Source organism: Chaetodon auriga, chromosome 11 (genome assembly GCF_051107435.1).
Source record: "Chaetodon auriga isolate fChaAug3 chromosome 11, fChaAug3.hap1, whole genome shotgun sequence".
Lineage (NCBI taxonomy): Eukaryota > Metazoa > Chordata > Actinopteri > Chaetodontiformes > Chaetodontidae > Chaetodon > Chaetodon auriga.
Window position 1 is genome coordinate 1,499,238 of NC_135084.1, and position 18,508 is coordinate 1,517,745.

Sequence of the window (18,508 nt, forward strand, 5' to 3'; positions counted from 1 at the left end):
TTGTATCTCCTTTACATCATTTTGGTACAAATTTCAATTTTATGTCACCCATCATACATGCTTTCTAGTGAGATGGACACCTGCAACGTCCCACAGCAGGGTGTACTTAACCCAGTGACAAGTCGAGGGGTCTTTAAAACAGACACTAAACATGTACGTGTCTACAAAAGCCAAAAATGGCGCGTGCCAAAAAATAATCAGACTTATAAAACTGTGCATACACAAACCTGCATGCAATGTTCCCTTTATAAGTCACAGTCCACATGGAAAAGTGCCCACATGGATCAGCCTCATATCCCACCCTCACTCTTAACTGCAGCAATTTTAAACACAAAAACTATACAGTATAAGACCTATTATAAGATGTTATTAAAAACTGTTGAGGCTCTTTTCTGCAATGCTTTAATGCTATTTGATATAATCTTGGATTTCTACGACTGATGATGATAATTTCATCAGTTAGTTAACACAGTCTGACACTCTCCTCTGCAGTCCGGATGTGGGGAATGTCATGGTGTCACAGCATTGATGAAATAATGAGGGGACTTCAATTTGAGTTAGTTTTACAGTTAAAAGGTGTTTATGGAATAGTGAGAGCTCACTACAAGCGCAGGTATAAATAACATTGCTAGTTTAAATGTTTATGATAAAGTTGATGTACAAAATTTGATATGAAGTGAAATTGAATGTGTGAGACGCATCATTAGTCAATCTGGTTTCAATTCACCACTTTCAACACCTTCGTTGCCAAATTTCCCCAGTCTTCAAAATGTTCCTACACATGGGTCAGAGTTTATGTACAGGTGAGCACATTTTCCTGCCAAGTTTGTGTGCATACAGTATCAGCCATTTAGAATTGCTACCTCCAACTGGAGGCTCTTTGGATGCCTGCCCATTTTCCAGCCACTGGGAGTCCCCCCTCCTCCTAGGGTGTGTCTGGATTCCACCGTAATCATGTCCCTTCATTCAATTGCAGAGTGTCACCATGAGATGGCACATTCTTCACAAAAACACACTCTCATATAAACCAATGACACCCATGGTACACAGCAGAATCATGTTTATTTACTTAAGCTACAGTATGGACAGTATGTTTCCCCACACTTACAGTAGTTTGTGGAACTTCAACAATGTTTGTCACCCATCTAGTTGTCAGTAGTTAATAATAATATATTTAACAACATAAACCCTGAAATTACTCTCACATTTCACCTTAGTGACTTTGAAGTTCAATGCATCATTTGAGACAGACTTCCCAAAATTCAGCAATATCATTATTGGTAGTATTTTTTCCAGCTACTAGTATTTAATTGCTGAGCAAGGATCACATTGATTCTTTTTTTTTTTTTTAATTTATACTGTATTAACAGTGACAGTGAAATAGATTTTGATGCTCCAATCGCAAAACACATTTTTTCTTATATGGGTTTGTGTTTGTTTTAAAATAAAAATGTAGATGCAGCCAGAGCTGCTTGCTTTTGTAAGGTGAGGATTTGTGTACATGTTTGTGTGTGATGGCGATTGCTATTGCTATATGCTATTCTATATACTACTTGGTAGCCAAGCTGACATCCATCATGGACAACTCCTCCCACCTGCTGCACCACACTGTGAGGACCTTGAGCAGCTCCTTCAGCACAAGACTTTTACATCCCCAGTGCAGGAAGGAGCGCTGCCGCAGGTCATTCCTGCCCACAGCCATCAGACTGTATAACAGTGCACAATAACATCAACTCAAATGCAAGTTGTACTGATCACATCTCAAATTTTTCCTGTTTTCATGTGCAATCGTCATTTTTAAATGAGTCCAATGGACACTGCACACTGCTGGGTTCCAAGGGTGCAGACCAAAGAGGACGCCACTTCTCCAGATAAGGCACACAACAGCCCGCTTGACCTTAGCAAATGCTCATCTGGATAAAGAAGACTTCTGGTCTTCTGTTTTATGGTCAGATGAAACAAAAATTGAATTGTTTGACTACAATGATTTATCGTTCATTTGGCGTAAAAAAGGAGAAGCCTTCAACCCTAAGAACACCATCCCCACTGTCAAACATGGTGGTGGGAACCTAATGCCTTGGGGGTGTTTTTCAGCCAGTGGAACCAGGGAACCTAATCACAGTAAACGGCACCATGAAAAGAGCAATACATCAAGATTCTCAACAACATCAGGCAGTCTGCAGAGAAACTTGGCCTTGGGCACCAGTGGACATTTCAGCATGACGACCCGAAACGCACAGTAAAAGTGGTGAAGAAATGGTTAGCGGACAAAACCATTAACGTTTTGCATAAAAAATATTCTGAATTTGAGGCCAGCAACATTTTAAAAAGCAGTTGGGATCGTGACAACAAACGATTGGAACAGCTGTGAAATGCTAAAACACCTGGTGAAACATCTCAGTCAACTGGCAACAGGTTAGTAACATGATTGGGTATAAAAAGTAAAATGGGGAGTGGTTCATCACTCTGTAACAGACTGTGCTTTTTCTCAACCTAAAATTGCAAGAATTTGGGGATTTCGTTATCTACAATGCATAACGCAGTTGAAAGATTTAAAGAATCTGAAGAAATCTCTGTCACGGGGCAAGGTCAAAAAAGGACATGATATCTTTGGGCCTTTATTCCGTATCAAATCAAATGCATCAAACTCTAAATGAGGATATAATGAGGAATGAGGAAATTTCTCAGTTTCAACATTTGATATGCTGTCTTTGTGCTATTTTCAATTAAGTATGGGGTTTCCATGTTTTGCAAATCATCATACTCTGATTCTATTTACATTTTACACAGGACCATGTCTTTGGCTAGGTGGATAGTGATTTGTAAGTTGTGTGTGAGTTTGTAATCTCAATCCACCGTTTGCTTTTTCTGACGTAGAGAATACCTCGAGGAAACGTGTCTCGAAGTAACATTTGGCTGGATTTTTCTTTTGCTTTTCCCGTGTTACCTGCTGATGTGGAGGGTGCTGATCTTAACTTCATGCATTCTTAATATTCCACGACATGCTTGCAGCTAAGGTGGTGGAGCAAATTGCTTGTGTTGCAGCCCCCAGAGACAACTTTAGCCCGACAACACTTTTTTCTAAACCAAAAAACCTCCAAAAAAACAGACGGCTCCTTTTTGACAAAAGTTCTTCTGTGTCATCATATTCTACTAGTTCTGCAGCTTTGATTTTGGAACTTTCAATGTCTATCCCATCCATTTTCACCGTAACGTAACACCAAAGCACTACAGTTTCCCCTCACCACACCTTGCACAATGCGTGTTTAGAAGCGCAACATTGAAAAGGTTCCCGTCTGAAACAGAGTCACACTGGGCAGCGTTCCGAACATTGTGTAATCAAATACACCGGTATGGCGGAATATTATACAAGGATACAAGCGGCTGAAATGAGTTTCCTTCGCAGGGTGGCGGGCACTCCCTTAGAGATAGGGTGAGGAGCTCTGTCTCCCGGGAGGAGCTCAGAGTAGAGCCGCTGCTCCTCCACAGTCAGTGTCCAGAGTTTGTGGGGGCAGAGGGCAGGGAAGGAAGGGGGAGGAGAGCTGGGAGAGAGTTCAGCATCCTGATGGCCTGGTGAATGAAGCTGTCTCTCAGTCTGCTGGTTCTGGCCCGTAGCCTCCTCATTCTCTTCCCAGAGAGCAGGAGGCTGAAGAGGCAGTGGCTGAGATGGGTGGAGTCACACACAATGCTGAGTGCTTTGTGTGCCAGGCGTGTGCTGTAAATGTCGTGGAGGGAGGGGAGGGGGGCACCGATGATCCTCTCAGCTGCTCTCACTATACGCTGCAGAGTCTTCTGGCAGGATACAGTGCAGCCGCCATACCACACAGTGATGCAGCTGGTCAGGATGCTCTCGGTGGTTCCACGGTAGAAGTTGTACATGATGGGGACAGGTGCTCTGGCTCTTTTCAGTCTGCAGAGGAAGTAGAGGCACTGCTGAGCTTTCCTGTTCCCACAGCCAGTGAAGAGGTGTTGCTGCTCCAGGAGAGGTCTTCAGTGAGGTGTGCGCCCAGGAACTTGGTGCTGCTCACTCTCTCCACAGCAGCACCATTGATGGTCAGTGGGGGGTGCTGGGTGGAGGCTCTTCAGAAGTCGACAACAATCTCTTTCGTCTTCTCCACATTGAGAGATAGATTGTTGTCTCTGCACCACGCGGCCAGTTGGCTCACCTCGTCCCTGTAGTTTGACTCATCATTGTTATTGATGAGCCCCACCACAGTAGTGTCGTCCGCAAATCTGATGAAGAGGTTGGTGTTGTGTGTTTGTGTGCAGTTGTGGATCAGCAGGGTGAAGTGGAGGGGGCTAAGCACGCATCCTTAGGGGGCCCCTGTGTTCAGCATGATGGTGCTGGATGCGTTGCTGCCGACCCGGACTACATGTGGTCTTCCTGTCAGCAAGTCCGGTGGGGACAACAGCTTGGCTCAGGGAGGTGTTGAAGATGTCTGTGAGGACATCTGTGAGCTCCTCTGCACATGACCAGGAATGTTGTCAGGACCTGCAGCTTTGCGAACGTTGATCCTGGAGAGGGATCTCCTCACGCTGACTGGAGACAGGGACAGCACCTGGTCATCTGGAGGGGGTGTTGTCTTCTGTGCAGGGGTGTTGTTGTCAGCTTCAAACCGTCCAAAGAAGTTATTTAAACAATGTCACTGTCACAGGTCTGTGGTCGGGGTTTATAGTCCGTGATGGTCTGTAACCCCTGCCACAGGCTCCTTGTGTCTCTGCTGTCAGTGAAGTGGAGGGTTATGCTGCTGCTGTACTGCCTCTTTCCTAGTCTGATGGCATGGGACAAGTTGGCTCTTGCTGATCTCAGACCAGCCTCATCACCCGCTCTGAAAGCAGCGTTCCGGACTCTCAGTAGCCTGTTGACTTTCCCCATCAGCCATGGTTTCTGGTTGGCCAGTACTGTGATGGTCTTGGTGTCCGTGACATCATTGATGCATTTGCTGATGTTGGCAGTAACAGTGTCTCCTGGATGTTGATCTGGTGGTTGTAGGTGGCTGCCTGCTTAAACATGTCCCAGTCTGTGGTGTTAAAGCAATCCTGAAGTTCTGAGGAGACACCCTCTGGCCACACCCGTACCTTCTGGACCGGTCTGGTGACTCTGACCTTTGACCTGAATGTTGGATTAGCATCACAGTGATGTGGTCTGAAGCACCGAGATGGGGGAGGGGTAAGGCCTTGTATGGTCCTCTCAGTGTTGTGTAAACCAAGTCCGGTGTGTTGTTTCCCCCTGTTGGAAAGCAAATGTGTTGGGACAACTGAGGAAACACTGTTTTGAGATTTGCATGGTTGAAATCTCCAGCCACAATGAGAAGTCCCTCAGATGGGCTGTCTGCTGGTCACTGATGGCGCTGTACAGTTCACTCAGTGCCTTGTCTCTATCACTGTTGTTGCAGCAGGGAGGGATGTAGACTGCAACTAGCAGGATGGCAGAACAGGCTTTAACTTGCAGATTGTTGTGTTGCCGATGTCAAAAAGAGTCCCACGGCTGTATGTGCGCATTAGGACAGACAAACGCGACAAAAACATAAAATCACTCAGGCACACAGACGAAGGCAAACATGTAAACACCACATTATCGGGACAGAGAGGAGACACTGCGCCCACACGGACTGCCAGTTCAGTATTAAAAATTCATATTATAACAAAAATATACACCAGTATTTGGTGTGAACCGGTACACTGCCCAGCACTATCAAAGGCCCAGCAGGAACCCATGGAGATTTCCTAAAGATCTGTAAATGCCCTGTCACGGACCAGCTGGTAGTTCTAGGTGCCTGTATCTGTAGATCACAACAAGTGGCAGCTTGTTACAGCAGCTCTGACGGTCTTCCTTTGTTCTAGTGTTTTGTTGTGCATTTGTTGTGTTTTTTTCTGTCACTAGTCTTGGTCAATCGTGCACACTTATGGATGTACAACTGGTGAGACTTGTGATTTGCTTTTTACTCTTTTACGGACTATTTAAAACAACATCAGGAGATCCATTCAGCCACAGCTCTATTGTTTACAGGAACAGCGGTGGGCAACATGAATGTACTCCCATTGGAAAGAACAGAGATCCCTACAGAAGGAGAAGGCGAAGGGGATGTAGAGCTGGGGCAACGTGCTGGGACAAGAAAAGACGGTACAAACCATCCACACCATCTCTTATTATGGGGAATGTGAGATCCCTCCCTAATAAAATGGAAGAGCTAATGGTGCTAACCAGACTGGAGAGGGAGTACCGTGAGTGTAGTCTCTTTTGCTTTACAGAGACTTGGCTAAACGAACTCTACTGCTGAGAGTGGACAGGAGAGAGACGGAGAACGGTAAGAGGAAAGTTGGGGGCATAGCCATGTTTGGGAACAACAGATGATGTAATCCAGGGCACATCACTGTAAAGGAGCAGTGCTGCACGAGAGACATTGAGCTGTTAGCTGTTAGCATTGAGCCATATTACCTTCAGAGGTAGTTCTCACACATCATCGTGATAACTGTGTACATCCCCCCATTGGCCAATGCTGCAGCAGCATGCAAGCTCCTACATGCAGAAGTTTCACAGCTGAAGACATCGCACCCCCAGGCACTCCTCCTCAACTCTTGAGACTTCAATCATGCTTCCCTGTCCTCCACTCTCCCCACCTTCACTCAGTTTGTTAAATGCCACACCAGAGACAATAGAACACTGGACCTACTATATGCAAAAGGTGCCTACAGTTTGTCCCCCCACCCCACTGGGCCATTCTCATCACAACCTGGTTTATCTGCTCCCTGCATACATTACTTTGGTGAACAAATAACCACCAACCATCAGGTGTGTGAGAAAATGGTCAGAGGAGTCCAGTATGGCACTGAGGGACTGCTTTGAAACCACTGACTGCGAAGTGTTGTGCAGTCCACACGGGGAAGACATTCACGGTTTGACAACCTGCGTCACGGACTACATCAACTTCTGTGTGGAAAACACTGTCTACCAGGAAGGTATGTTGTTTCCCAAAAAATAAACCCTGGGTGTCCCCAGAACTGAAAGCCCTATCAAATGACAAGAAGAGGGTCTTTTGATCAGGGGACAAAGATGAGCTGAGGAGGGTGCAGAGGGATTGACAGGGCATGCTCGGATCATCAGCAGCTGCAGCAGGATGAACAGCGGGGAGACAATGCTCCCCCCCTCTTTTTTTGTAAAGAAGGTGTGTGTGTGTGTATATATATATATGCTTGATTTTTCATTTTCTATCTTGCATTTTATTCACTTCTATGTCTCTTTTTATATTTGTGATACTATTGCTGCTGCCTGTAACACCCCGCTAAGGGGCATTTATAAAGGACTGCAACTTAATTGGGCTCAAGAATCAACGAATATTCTAAATTCCAGTATATATTCAAATTGTAGAATTATGCAGATATTTGATTGTGAAAATTAATATTCAATAGTGGGTAAAAAACAAAAAAAACAGCAAACATCATTTTGACTCATTGAAAATGAAATGTAGCTCAAGATGAAATTAGCAAAGTATTATTATTAGTAGTAGTAGTAGTATTAATAATAATAACAATAATAATAATAATAACAACAACACAGGTAGAAATATTGCGCAAAAATTAGATACTCAAATGGGTCGAACCTCTGTGGGACTAATTGAATGTCATTTTTGGCCAATGTTGACAGCTCTACAATTTTGTGTTAGATTAAGTGTCCATCACTGTCTTGATTACTTTTTCAAATAACTGATTATTATACCTTTTAAAAAAATGTTTGGGTTTTTTTTGATAAAATGAGATGGATTGGTTTGATGATAATGTGATACAGTCTGTTAGAATTCCGTTGTGTAGACAAAAACTCACATTATGTATCCTGAAGAGGCAGAGTGCCACCACATGGGCACACCATTTGGCTCCTGCACCACAGGTGCAGCTGCAGGAAGTGATACGGCAGCGATCAAACATGACTGCAACGTTGTAGGCTCCTTTAGATTGACCAGCCTGACTGGACACCACTGTAGCACTGAGATGGAACCCTGGTTAAAAGGGACAGTCACAGAAAGACAAACACAATTAGAGAACACAACAGGAATGTGTTGGACAAGAAAACATAGCTCTAGACTATCTTTAATCTAACTCAATTCGGATCTTATTACTAAAAGGTACTGCTATTAATGGAAATTTTCATGTATGAATGAGTGATTTATACATACAATAGAAGTAATTGATGTGCCTTAGAATCACATGATTTACTTAAGCTGTACATGTCATTATTATAAGCTGAAGTCGAGTTGATTTGATACTGGGCAAACTATACTGCATACTGCTGTAGTTTACAATAGGAATGAAAGCTGTCTCTGTGAGTCTATGTATGGTAAAGCTTGGTTTACGCTTCTGCGTCGCGGCGACGCCGTACCTACGCCATCGACGCAGACCCCTACGCGGACCCTACGCCGTAGCCTGACGCGCACCTCCAAAAAATCCTGACTACGCGTCGCGTTGACGCGTAGTGATGTGAACGTCGAGGACTCTGATTGGTCCGTTCAGAACGTAATTTTCGGTTCAGTCGCAGCCCTATGGTCGCAGCACAACAACACCGCCATTTTCAAAGTTTCTGTGGTGAGAGCTACAAGAAAAACTGGACCAAGCCGAAGAAAGAATTATCGAGGAGGTACGCAAGTACGACCACCTCTACAACTCCTCTTCGCGGCAGCAAGAGCCCCCGAAACCATACAAAGACACAGCCACACCCCCCTAGCGGCTTGGCGGTGAATTGTGGAACAACGCGTTCCCTCGACGCAGAACTACGAATGCTCAGTGACGGCGTAGGGTGTACGCCGTAGGTACGGCGTCGCCGCGACGCAGAAGCGTAAACCAAGCTTAAGAGTGATAACTAAACCCACCAATCTGCAGGGGGTCTTTGACAGCTCTGATCCTGTAGAGCTGCTCTCCACGTTGGAATTCATCGGGACTCCCATTAGCCAGACAGGAATATAACCTGCATCAAGAGGACAGACAGAGGGACAGAAGAACCACAGGAAACAGACAGGGGGTGAGAAAGAGGGACAGGAAGAGAAAATGACAGAGGAAGATGTAAGGAAAGATGAAGAGAAACAAGTAATCAGTGAATCACAAAACTGAGTATATCTGCACTGGTGAAGCCTGTTTATTCATCTCTCCATTTTCTAAGCCTCTTATACTGTTCAGGGTTTTTGATGGTTTAGAGCCTATCCCAGTAAACTCCGGCTGAGAGTTAGGGTATACCCAGGACAGGGCAGGAGTCTATCTGTGTTGTTTAGCTGTTAAAGTCAGAATTAATTTCCAGATAACATTTTCTCAAAGAAGAAGAAGCCAAAATGTTAAGAAAGATGCTGGGTAGCCTTGTTCACCCATCAAAATTGCACTGAAGGTGGAAGCTTCCTATGTGTCCCTCTGGATAGCTGTACTATGTAAAAATGTCAACTTCCCACCTAGGAAATGCCAACTGTTGCTTTCTGGTACACCTTATTTGTAAGAGCAGCAGTGGACAATCATTTTTCTGCAGGAACGCCTACTGAGTCAGTGTGTCTTGTTTGTGTGAGTGTGGGTGTAACAAATCTGAGAGAAGTCAATGGTAACACATGGTTGTGTTCTGATAGCTGGTTTACGTTTGGATCTTCTTCCAATTTGGCAAAAGACTCTGATTTGATAAACTCAGAAACTAAAAGGTCCATCAATCATATATTGATCCTTTTATCTCTCTGAACAATTCTAAATCAGAAAACAGCAAAATACAAAATATTTAGATAACATTAGAAGGCTCCTGCAATTTAAAACAAATGGTGCCTCAGCAGACAGCAAACGCTGATTACAGATTAAAAATAACCTTTGAGTTTCAGTTGTTTGTACATTTTGACACTTGCAAATGATAAAACCTGAACTCACCTGGATTTGTTAAGGGGTTTGAAAGGATTAGCACTGGATCAGCACATTATGATTGATTAAATGGAGATTATCTGGATCAACACCTCTGGTATCTTAATGCCAATTTAATCACTACCTGTATTACATACAAAATGCTATACAAAATATAAACGCAACACTTTTGTTTTTGCTCCCATTTTTCATGAGCTCAACTCAAAGAACTAAAATATTTTCTATACACACAAAAGACCATCTCTCTCAAATATTGTTCACAAATCTGTCTAAATCTGTGTTAGTGAGCACTTCTCTTTTACCGAGATACTCCATCCCATCTCACAGGTGTGGCATATCAAGATGCTGATTAGACAGCATGAATATTGCACAGGTATGCCTTAGACTGGCCACCATAAAAGGCCACTCTGAAATGTGCAGTTTTGCGTTATTGGGGGGCCAGAAAACCAATCAGTATCTGGTGTGACCACCATTTGCCTCACACAGTGCAACACATCTCCTTTGCATAGAGTTGATCAGGTTGTTGATTGTGGCCTGTGGAATGTTGGTCCACTCCTCTTCAATGGCTATGCGAAGTTGCTGGATATTGGCAGGAACTGGAACACACTGTCGTATACGCCGATCCAGAGCATCCCAAACATGTTCAATGGGTGACATGTCCGGTGAGTATGCTGGCCATGCAAGAACTGGGATGTTCTGAGCTTCCAGGAATTGTGTACAGATCCTTGCAACATGGGGTCATGCATTATCATGCTGTAACATGAGGTGATGGTCGTGGATGAATGGCACAACAATTGGCCTCAGGATCTCGTCACGGTATCTCTGTGCATTCAAAATGGCATCAATAAAATGCACCTGTGTTCGTTGTCCATAACATATGCCTGCCCATACCATAACCCCACTGCCACCATGGGCCACTCCATCCACAACATTGATATCAGAAAACCGCACACCCACACGATACCACACACGCTGTCTGCCATCTGCCCTGAACAGTGAAAACCGGGATTCATCCGTGAAGAGAACACCTCTCCTCACCCCAATGAGGACGACGAGCAAGCAGATGACTTTCCCTGAGATGGTTTCTGACAGTTTGTGCAGAAATTCTTTGGTTATGCCAACCGACCCATGCAGCTGTCCAGGTGGGTGGTCTCAGACGATCTTGGAGGTGAACATGCTGGTGGGGTTACACGTGGTCTGCAGTTGTGAGGCCGGTTGGATGTACTGTCAAATTGTCTGAAACGCCTTTGGAGACGGCTTATGGTAGAGACGAACATTCAATTCACGGGCAACATTCCTGCAGTCAACATGCCAAATGCACGCTCCCTCAAAACTTGCGGCATCCGTGGCATTGTGCAGTGTGATAAAACTGAACATTTCAGAGTGGCCTTTTATTGTGGCCAGTCTAAGGCACACCTGTGCAATAATCGTGCTGTCTATTCAGCATCTTGATATGCCACACCTGTGAGGTGGGATGGATTATCTCATCAAAGAAGAAATGCTCACTAACACAGATTTAGACAGATTTGTGAGCAATATTTGAGAGAGATGGTCTTTCGCGCATATAGAAAATGTTTTACATCTTTGAGTTCAGCTCATGAAAAATGGGAGCAAAAACAAAAGTGTTGCCTTTATATTTTTGTTCAGTGTATATATTTAATCTAACAGTGATTACTGGTATGCTGACTGTATGGGAATCAGTTCAGATAATTCCGCTGCATAAGGGGGTCCCACTGAAAAAATGACTAAATCTCACCCGTTGCAAGGACACAGGCTATCTGTACTGATGTTCTCACACCAACTGCTGTCTTAATAATCAAGATAGTACCACAGTGTTCTGTGCTTGGGACATTGTTATTCACAATCTACATAATTAAGTTAATAAGACAAATCAAGTCCTGGGTCTACCAACATGCTATCCTGCCCAGGATCTTGTGGCCTCTGCTGGTATATGAGGTCCCTATATCAACCATAGAGTCAGTGAAAAGGAAGATCAGCAGTTATCTCCAGAGATTTCGCCTTCCCCAGAGTGTAAGCAGTACCGCATTACATGGCAACAGTTATATCTTGTAGCTCCCTTTCAGTGGTCTGAAAGGGGAATTTATGGTATCACAGACAAGAGAGGTGCCTTTGCACAGAGACTCAAGGGACCACAAAGTGGCAGTTAGGTCAGGACAGGCAGGAAGTGGAGAGCAGCAGAGGCAATACAGGTGGCGACCATGTTGGAGCTCACTCGGATGAAGTGCATGATCGTAAACGTGCTAAGTACCAGGAGCTACTGTAACATTGTGAAGGCAGGAAAACCTGTGAACCTACTGAGATGGGATGTCAGGGCTTTGCAGGCTGGTCACTCTGCAAAGCAAACCAAACTCAGGCAAGCAGGATTGGCAAAGAGGAAGGCCATCACTGGCACTACAGAGAAAGCCACCCAGTGGCTTGGCTGAAGAGGGAGGCCCCATGGTCAAATGCTGCTGGGATGCAGGCCGGGGACTGATCACCCTGGCTGAATTGCCTAGGTGTCTGATGATCACCTAGGTGTCTGATGTTGAAAGACCCAAAACACTCAATGATCCCAGGTTACATCACTGATGATGCATCCCTGTGCATCCACAGGATGTATTTTTAAAGAAATAATATTATTATGCAAATATAGACTTGAATAATCTTTTGGGCAAATTGATACAATTTCTACATAGCCATGTGGCATCCACAATGCCTGAAAACAGAGTTACCAGAAGCTCCAGAAGAGAGAAAGAGACATCAACCAGCCAAGCTGCTACATGAAAATACCCAAGAGAAAACAATGCTTCTCCTCCTCCCCTTCAAAGTAACCTCCTGCCGATCATCATCAGAAGCACCAGGTGAAACAATACTTTCCTGAGGTACAAGGTTGTTATTATAGATTCATAAGAACACTTGGCTTGGAACGTAGCTATGATATCTAATTACTTCAGATAATTAGGGTTCAAGCCACAAAGGTGCAGAACCCAAGTCTGTATGTGCCTGTTTAATTATCATCATTTGTTGTCTTATGCTGGGGTTCAAATTGCCCTGAGCTGGAATGAGTTAGAAACATGAAACTTGGTCCAATAACTGGAAGTGATGTGCAAATGTTTCCCAAGAAATATATATATATGTTTTATTATATGTTATTGCTAATTTTCTTATTAAGCTTGTGGCAATAATGCACTGTATTTGGCTCCAAACCGCCAATTACAAAAAATTGAATTTTGCTTCTGGCAAGTACAAAAAGAGCTTGAACCCAGAACCGCCATTTGCGGAAATATTTAAGGATCAACCCCCAAGGCACAGGACCTTATTGTGTTTGTGCTGGCTTATTATTATTATTACTTATTTTTGTCTTTGTTCCCTGCCGCATTGGCTCGACTTGCCATGAGATGGAATGAGATAGAAATTTGAAACCCATGAAACCAAATAACTGGAAATTATGTGCAAATGCTACACAAGAAAAGTGGATAATGTGATCATATATTAACACAGATAACAGTTGTGCAAAAAACAGTAGGTTTATGATGAAGAAATGGGAAAAACATAACTTCATTCATTTAGTCATTTATTATTTAATTGCTCCTCATTATATTCTTTGTATTTATTCATGGTAACATTGAGTCTTTCCGTGGTCACATTTATTATTTCGTATTTATTAGCCGTGTCTGTATTCATTGTAATGGTTCATATTCATTTTACTCATAGTTACATTTTTCCATTCGTTTATATGCTGAGTAGTTATTAGTCATGTGTAGTTAACAGTTCATTGTGTCTTCCATTTATTGAGAACTTGGTTAGCCGAGTTTCTGTGTGTTAAGTAATTGGCTATCAGTTTTTCCCATTTGAATGTTAGTTCCCTGAACTGAATTTAAATTCTGTTGTTTAATACTATTTCTGATAGAAGTGAGTGTTAATTGGCTATCTTCTCATATCAAATTTAGGTTATTTGGTATAATAATTTAATATGCTTTGTTACAGTTTGCTACACTATAAATACCTGGGAATTGTTTAGACAGAAGTCTGACTTTTAAACCTCATGTGGAACAACTGGCAATGAATTTGATTTAAATTTGAAAAATGGGTTTCTTGTATCAAAATAATGCATGCTTTTCTGTTGAATAAAGGAAAACTATTCTAATATTTCAAACCAAACATGCTCACAGTTGCCTGAAACAGGATTGTTCTTTGCCATGAGTTGTCTGTGGGCATGTTTTTTGATCAGGTGCTTCACCATATTGCTTATGAGGTTTGCCAGTGTTGGTCTCAACAATGACATAAGTCAACTGTGAATATAACAGAATAAACATTTCTTATTTTTAAACCGTTTCTTGACAAGGCATCAATGAAAAACAAAAATTGTGGTTTGCAGTCAGTCTACAGGTGTTTCTTTTAAAAGAGCTTTGTTCTCTAGATAGATAAGGAAAAACATCTCATAGCAGGAAGGGCATCAGCAAATTATACTCATCTCTTCTACCGTCAAGAGTCGACAGGATTTTCACATTTGTAATAAAAGGTGAAGAAAAAAAATTGGGTTTGTCAGATTTCTAACCTGATGTCCTCCTCATTTTCGGGGAAGCTCCAGTAGGCAATACGGAGTTGGAGTTGTTCTGGGACTGGGGGGTAGACCTTCTCCACAACCTCAAATGGGATGTGGAATGCTACTTGCTTTGCTGACAGCTCCACGAGTGGAATCACCTGGCCATCTGGGGAAGACCAGAGAAGAGAGGAAGATTAGCTCAGTCAACTGGATAGGAGAAGAAATTATTCAGGTAATGTGTGCATTTATGTTCCTTCACTCTAGAATCACATGATTGAAAATTGTATGCTGAATGCCTAAACTACCTGAAAAAAGTAATTAAAGAATAACTTAACAGCAGGCTGAACAGCAGTGTTTCTCAGCCCTCTATGGTTGAAAGTGTCTGTCTGTATCACATCTGAAACAGGTTTGGTGTGATCAGAAGTGTGCTCTGTCCTGTCACCCCTGTAACCACACCCAGCATTGATGTCACCATGTACTGACCCACCTGGAGTACACTTCTAAATCACTGCATCAAAGTGAGAACTTAAACAACTGGGGGCCAGCAAAAACAAAACTTACAGTTGTTGTTACTCTTTAAAGCAAGAAGAATTAACATTTACAGAGCAGACTGTTCTAAAATTTTGTGAGCACAGTCACAATTTCAGAGGATGAAGTCTTTCCATTTTGGACACTATCCACAGCCCAAAATATCAACTCTGATTTCTCCTTATGACAGACAATTTGCCATTATTTTTTTTTTTCCATACTCCTCAACAATAACTGAAGGTCTTCAAGGTCCAACCTGCAACCTGAGTGAGGTCCATATTATATTTAAACTAATTGGGATTAGTTAAATCCCCTTATACTGTATTGCAGGTTGTGGAGGAGGTTGTGTGGCTCAAGTCCTTAACCAGTTGGCAACCAAAATGTAAGTCAATTTCCTCCTGGTTCCATACACTTCACTTACGTTTTACAATCCACATATATCTGCATTTTTGTCGTCAGAATTTGTATATACTGTGATTTTGTTTGGTTGGTCTCAGGCTATACATGAACTTTTTTTGGACATAGCACTGGGGCTAGAGAAGTTGAAAAGTTTTGTAGCACAGATTACAAAATTGCCGCACAAGTCAATAAACATAATCACGAGTTGTGTGTTTCATCATTTTAACAGGCATGTGACTGGCAAAGGAGATTAATGTTGCATAGAGGGTACCATCCAAACCTTAACATGAAGTGTTTTCAGACAAACATTTTCTTTTTTTTCACCCATAATGGCAAAATTACATTGACATAACACGTCTTGCTATACAAAACATCCATATTTTATGCTTCAAAACTCAGCAAAATTAAATAATCATAGACACAGTATCAAATATATGAAATTCTAATAAATATAGAAGTTCCTACTAATCATACCGTATAAATCTGTAAAGTGTTTTTGTTCCCTTATTACTGATTTACACAAACATAGACAGTGGTGTAGTAACCAAAAGCAAGCATCCAAAAATTCAAGTCACTGGCCACAGTTAAGGACTGTGGTCAGACATTAAGTTAAGATAAATAACATGAGAAAAGGAAGCTTTTATTTACAAGTTATAAACCACATCCTAAATGCCCCAAAGGAGCCTGTAAGGAACAAACAAAGAGCTTAATTTTCTTGTCATCTAACTCAAGTCGCTCATAGACATTCACAGTAGACTACACTTCTGGCTTGTGAGCTGCATCTCTGCCGTTACCATATTGCAACAGGTTTTGACTCGTTCAAATAGTACTGATAAACTTTTGTGACATCTTTGAATGCTCTCATGAATGAAATGTCAAAAAAGCAACAGGGTTATACACTGTTGCGTTTCACAGGTGCAGTTATTATATAATATTGTACTCTTTCAGACATGTTGAATTTGATGTACCACAGTAAGTTACCCTTACTAAGGATAGCTAACATGACTGTCCTGATAACAAGTTAAGCTAACTTCTGTCAGATAAAGAAAAAAAGATTTAATTTTTAATTAGTTATATATCTCTAAAATACTAAAAATTATACCCATTAATCTTTTTATTCCTTTATATGAGATCAGAGCTAAATTTGTATTGTTAATTTCTTTTGTTCTTAACATGCAGCCCTAAATAATTAATTTTCAATTGTACAAAACTGTGAGATTATTTTGTCAGAATATCTCATTTTACGCTCCAATTCTGCACAACCCTGCCGATACACTGAATATACTATATTAAAATGTAAATTAGCACAATGTGAATATTTCACTAACATTGTAATTAAAACAGAACTGTGAATTGAGTTTAAACTTTAGTGTTTGTTGTATAATTAGATTATTTTTTATTCAGTGAAAATTCATAAAGAAAATAACCTCATGACATCATGTATGACAAAATAATCGCTGACTGCCTTCCCATGGAAAACATGTACCCACGTCACTCCTCCAGAACCATAATGGGAAATGTTTGAGTCAAGGATAGAAGCTGTATTATGCGTAGCTCTGATTGTGTCTGTTTTTCTTGCAGTTGGTTTGCAAAACAAACAACCAGCGGTGGTGCTGATACAGCAGACTGTGAGCTGTAGTTTTCCTAGTAAACACACCGACCTCTTCGGTTGTCAGGGTCCCTCCTGCCTGGCCTGTTTCTCATGGTCACTCCTCCTCCTTCATGCCAGACTGTCTCTGGTCTAGGCAGAGAGGACAAGCTGGGTGTCCACAGTGCAGACTGCTGACGGCTTGGACCTACAGTCACCTCATGGCCCACATCCGCCACTGAAACCAAGTAACACTAGTCCTGGCTATCGTTTTTCAAAGCTCAATGTGTGTGGAAGGGCAGGCCATCCACAGCTTGCCCTGCGTACACCCAGCTTGTCTGCTCTGCCCAGCTCAGAGACACAGCAGCGATAATCGAAAGAGGTTGGTGTATTTACCATGGACACTATAGCTCACAATCCACTGAATCAGCACTGCCACAGGCTGTTTGTTTTACAAACCAAGCGCAAGAAAAACACAGACACAACTAGAGAATACAACCTCTATGCATGACTCAAACTGTTAACTCATAGTCCTTCAAAATTAACGATTCCCATTACTCAACTGTAACATTAAATTAACAGCAGAGGAGTGAACCATGTGAGCAAAGTTTGCATGGGAACGCAGCCATCGAGGCAGTCATCATATCGAAGAGGGCATGGTTTCATCTAACTGGGTTAGATATGGTACACAAATACATTTTCGATTTAAAACGGCATTTGAAAAGAAAAACGATGTCCGTCCAGACAAATGTTTTAGCACCGTTTCAGACTGCCACACATGCACTGCAAGTCTGTATCGCTCGGGTGCTATTGCAGTAATTTCATTTATAGCACAGACTGGTTTTCACAATCCTGGATATACAGTACTGTATACACAACATCTAATGCATGTCTGTCAGTCCATGCAGAAGGGATCCCTCCTCTGGTGCTCTTCCTGGGGCTTCTTTCATTTTTTCCCTCTTAAAGAGCTTTTTGGGAGAGTTTTATCCTTAACTGAATTGAGGGTCTATGGACAGAGGGTTTTGTATGTTGTAGGGATTGGGCTACATGCATAAAACTGACTTGGCAATATGGATAAGGTCTAACCATCTTGCGGTCTGCTTTCAATCTGTTTTCTCTTTTATTTTTGACCTACTTGCTTATGCATATGAGCATATACACATCAACTAGGTTTTCGAATGGTCTGTTTCAGATTGGATCAAAAGACCTGTAAGAAATATCCACTGGATTATAACACCCTTCATAATCTTTCCTCTTGCACTAGCCACAGGACAAAGAATGGTGGGTTGACTGTGAGAGAAAACACTGAAATGGCAAACCAAGTTTTAAAGTTTCAAATTTCTACACCAATACAAAAAACCTTGAAAATCTGGTAAGGAAGCTGATCCAAAGCTTGAACTGAAACAGCATTTCAATGAAAGCCTGTGAGCATAGCTTTATCAATAACATATTTCACCAGGATCCTTTTTTTTTTTTTTTTTTAAACCATAATGACATCTGGTACTGACAGACTAGTCCCAGCAAAAAAGAGCAAAATTATCAGCGTCCTGTTCTTTCTATCCAAAACTTCACCA

At 42.2% G+C, this 18,508-nt stretch overlaps 1 protein-coding gene across 1 annotated transcript in view; it reads right to left on the bottom strand.

Moving 5' to 3' along the window:
* Nucleotides 1–18,508, bottom strand: part of zswim8 (zinc finger, SWIM-type containing 8) — a 70,020-nt gene that overhangs the window by 40,035 nt on the left and 11,477 nt on the right. Inside the window, exons 2-4 of the mRNA XM_076743967.1 lie at nt 14,432–14,585; nt 8,862–8,956; nt 7,822–7,994 (exon numbers count right to left, since the gene is read on the bottom strand). Coding sequence (XP_076600082.1) covers nt 7,822–7,994; nt 8,862–8,956; nt 14,432–14,585 — 422 coding nt within the window. The remainder of the gene's footprint in view (nt 1–7,821; nt 7,995–8,861; nt 8,957–14,431; nt 14,586–18,508) is intronic.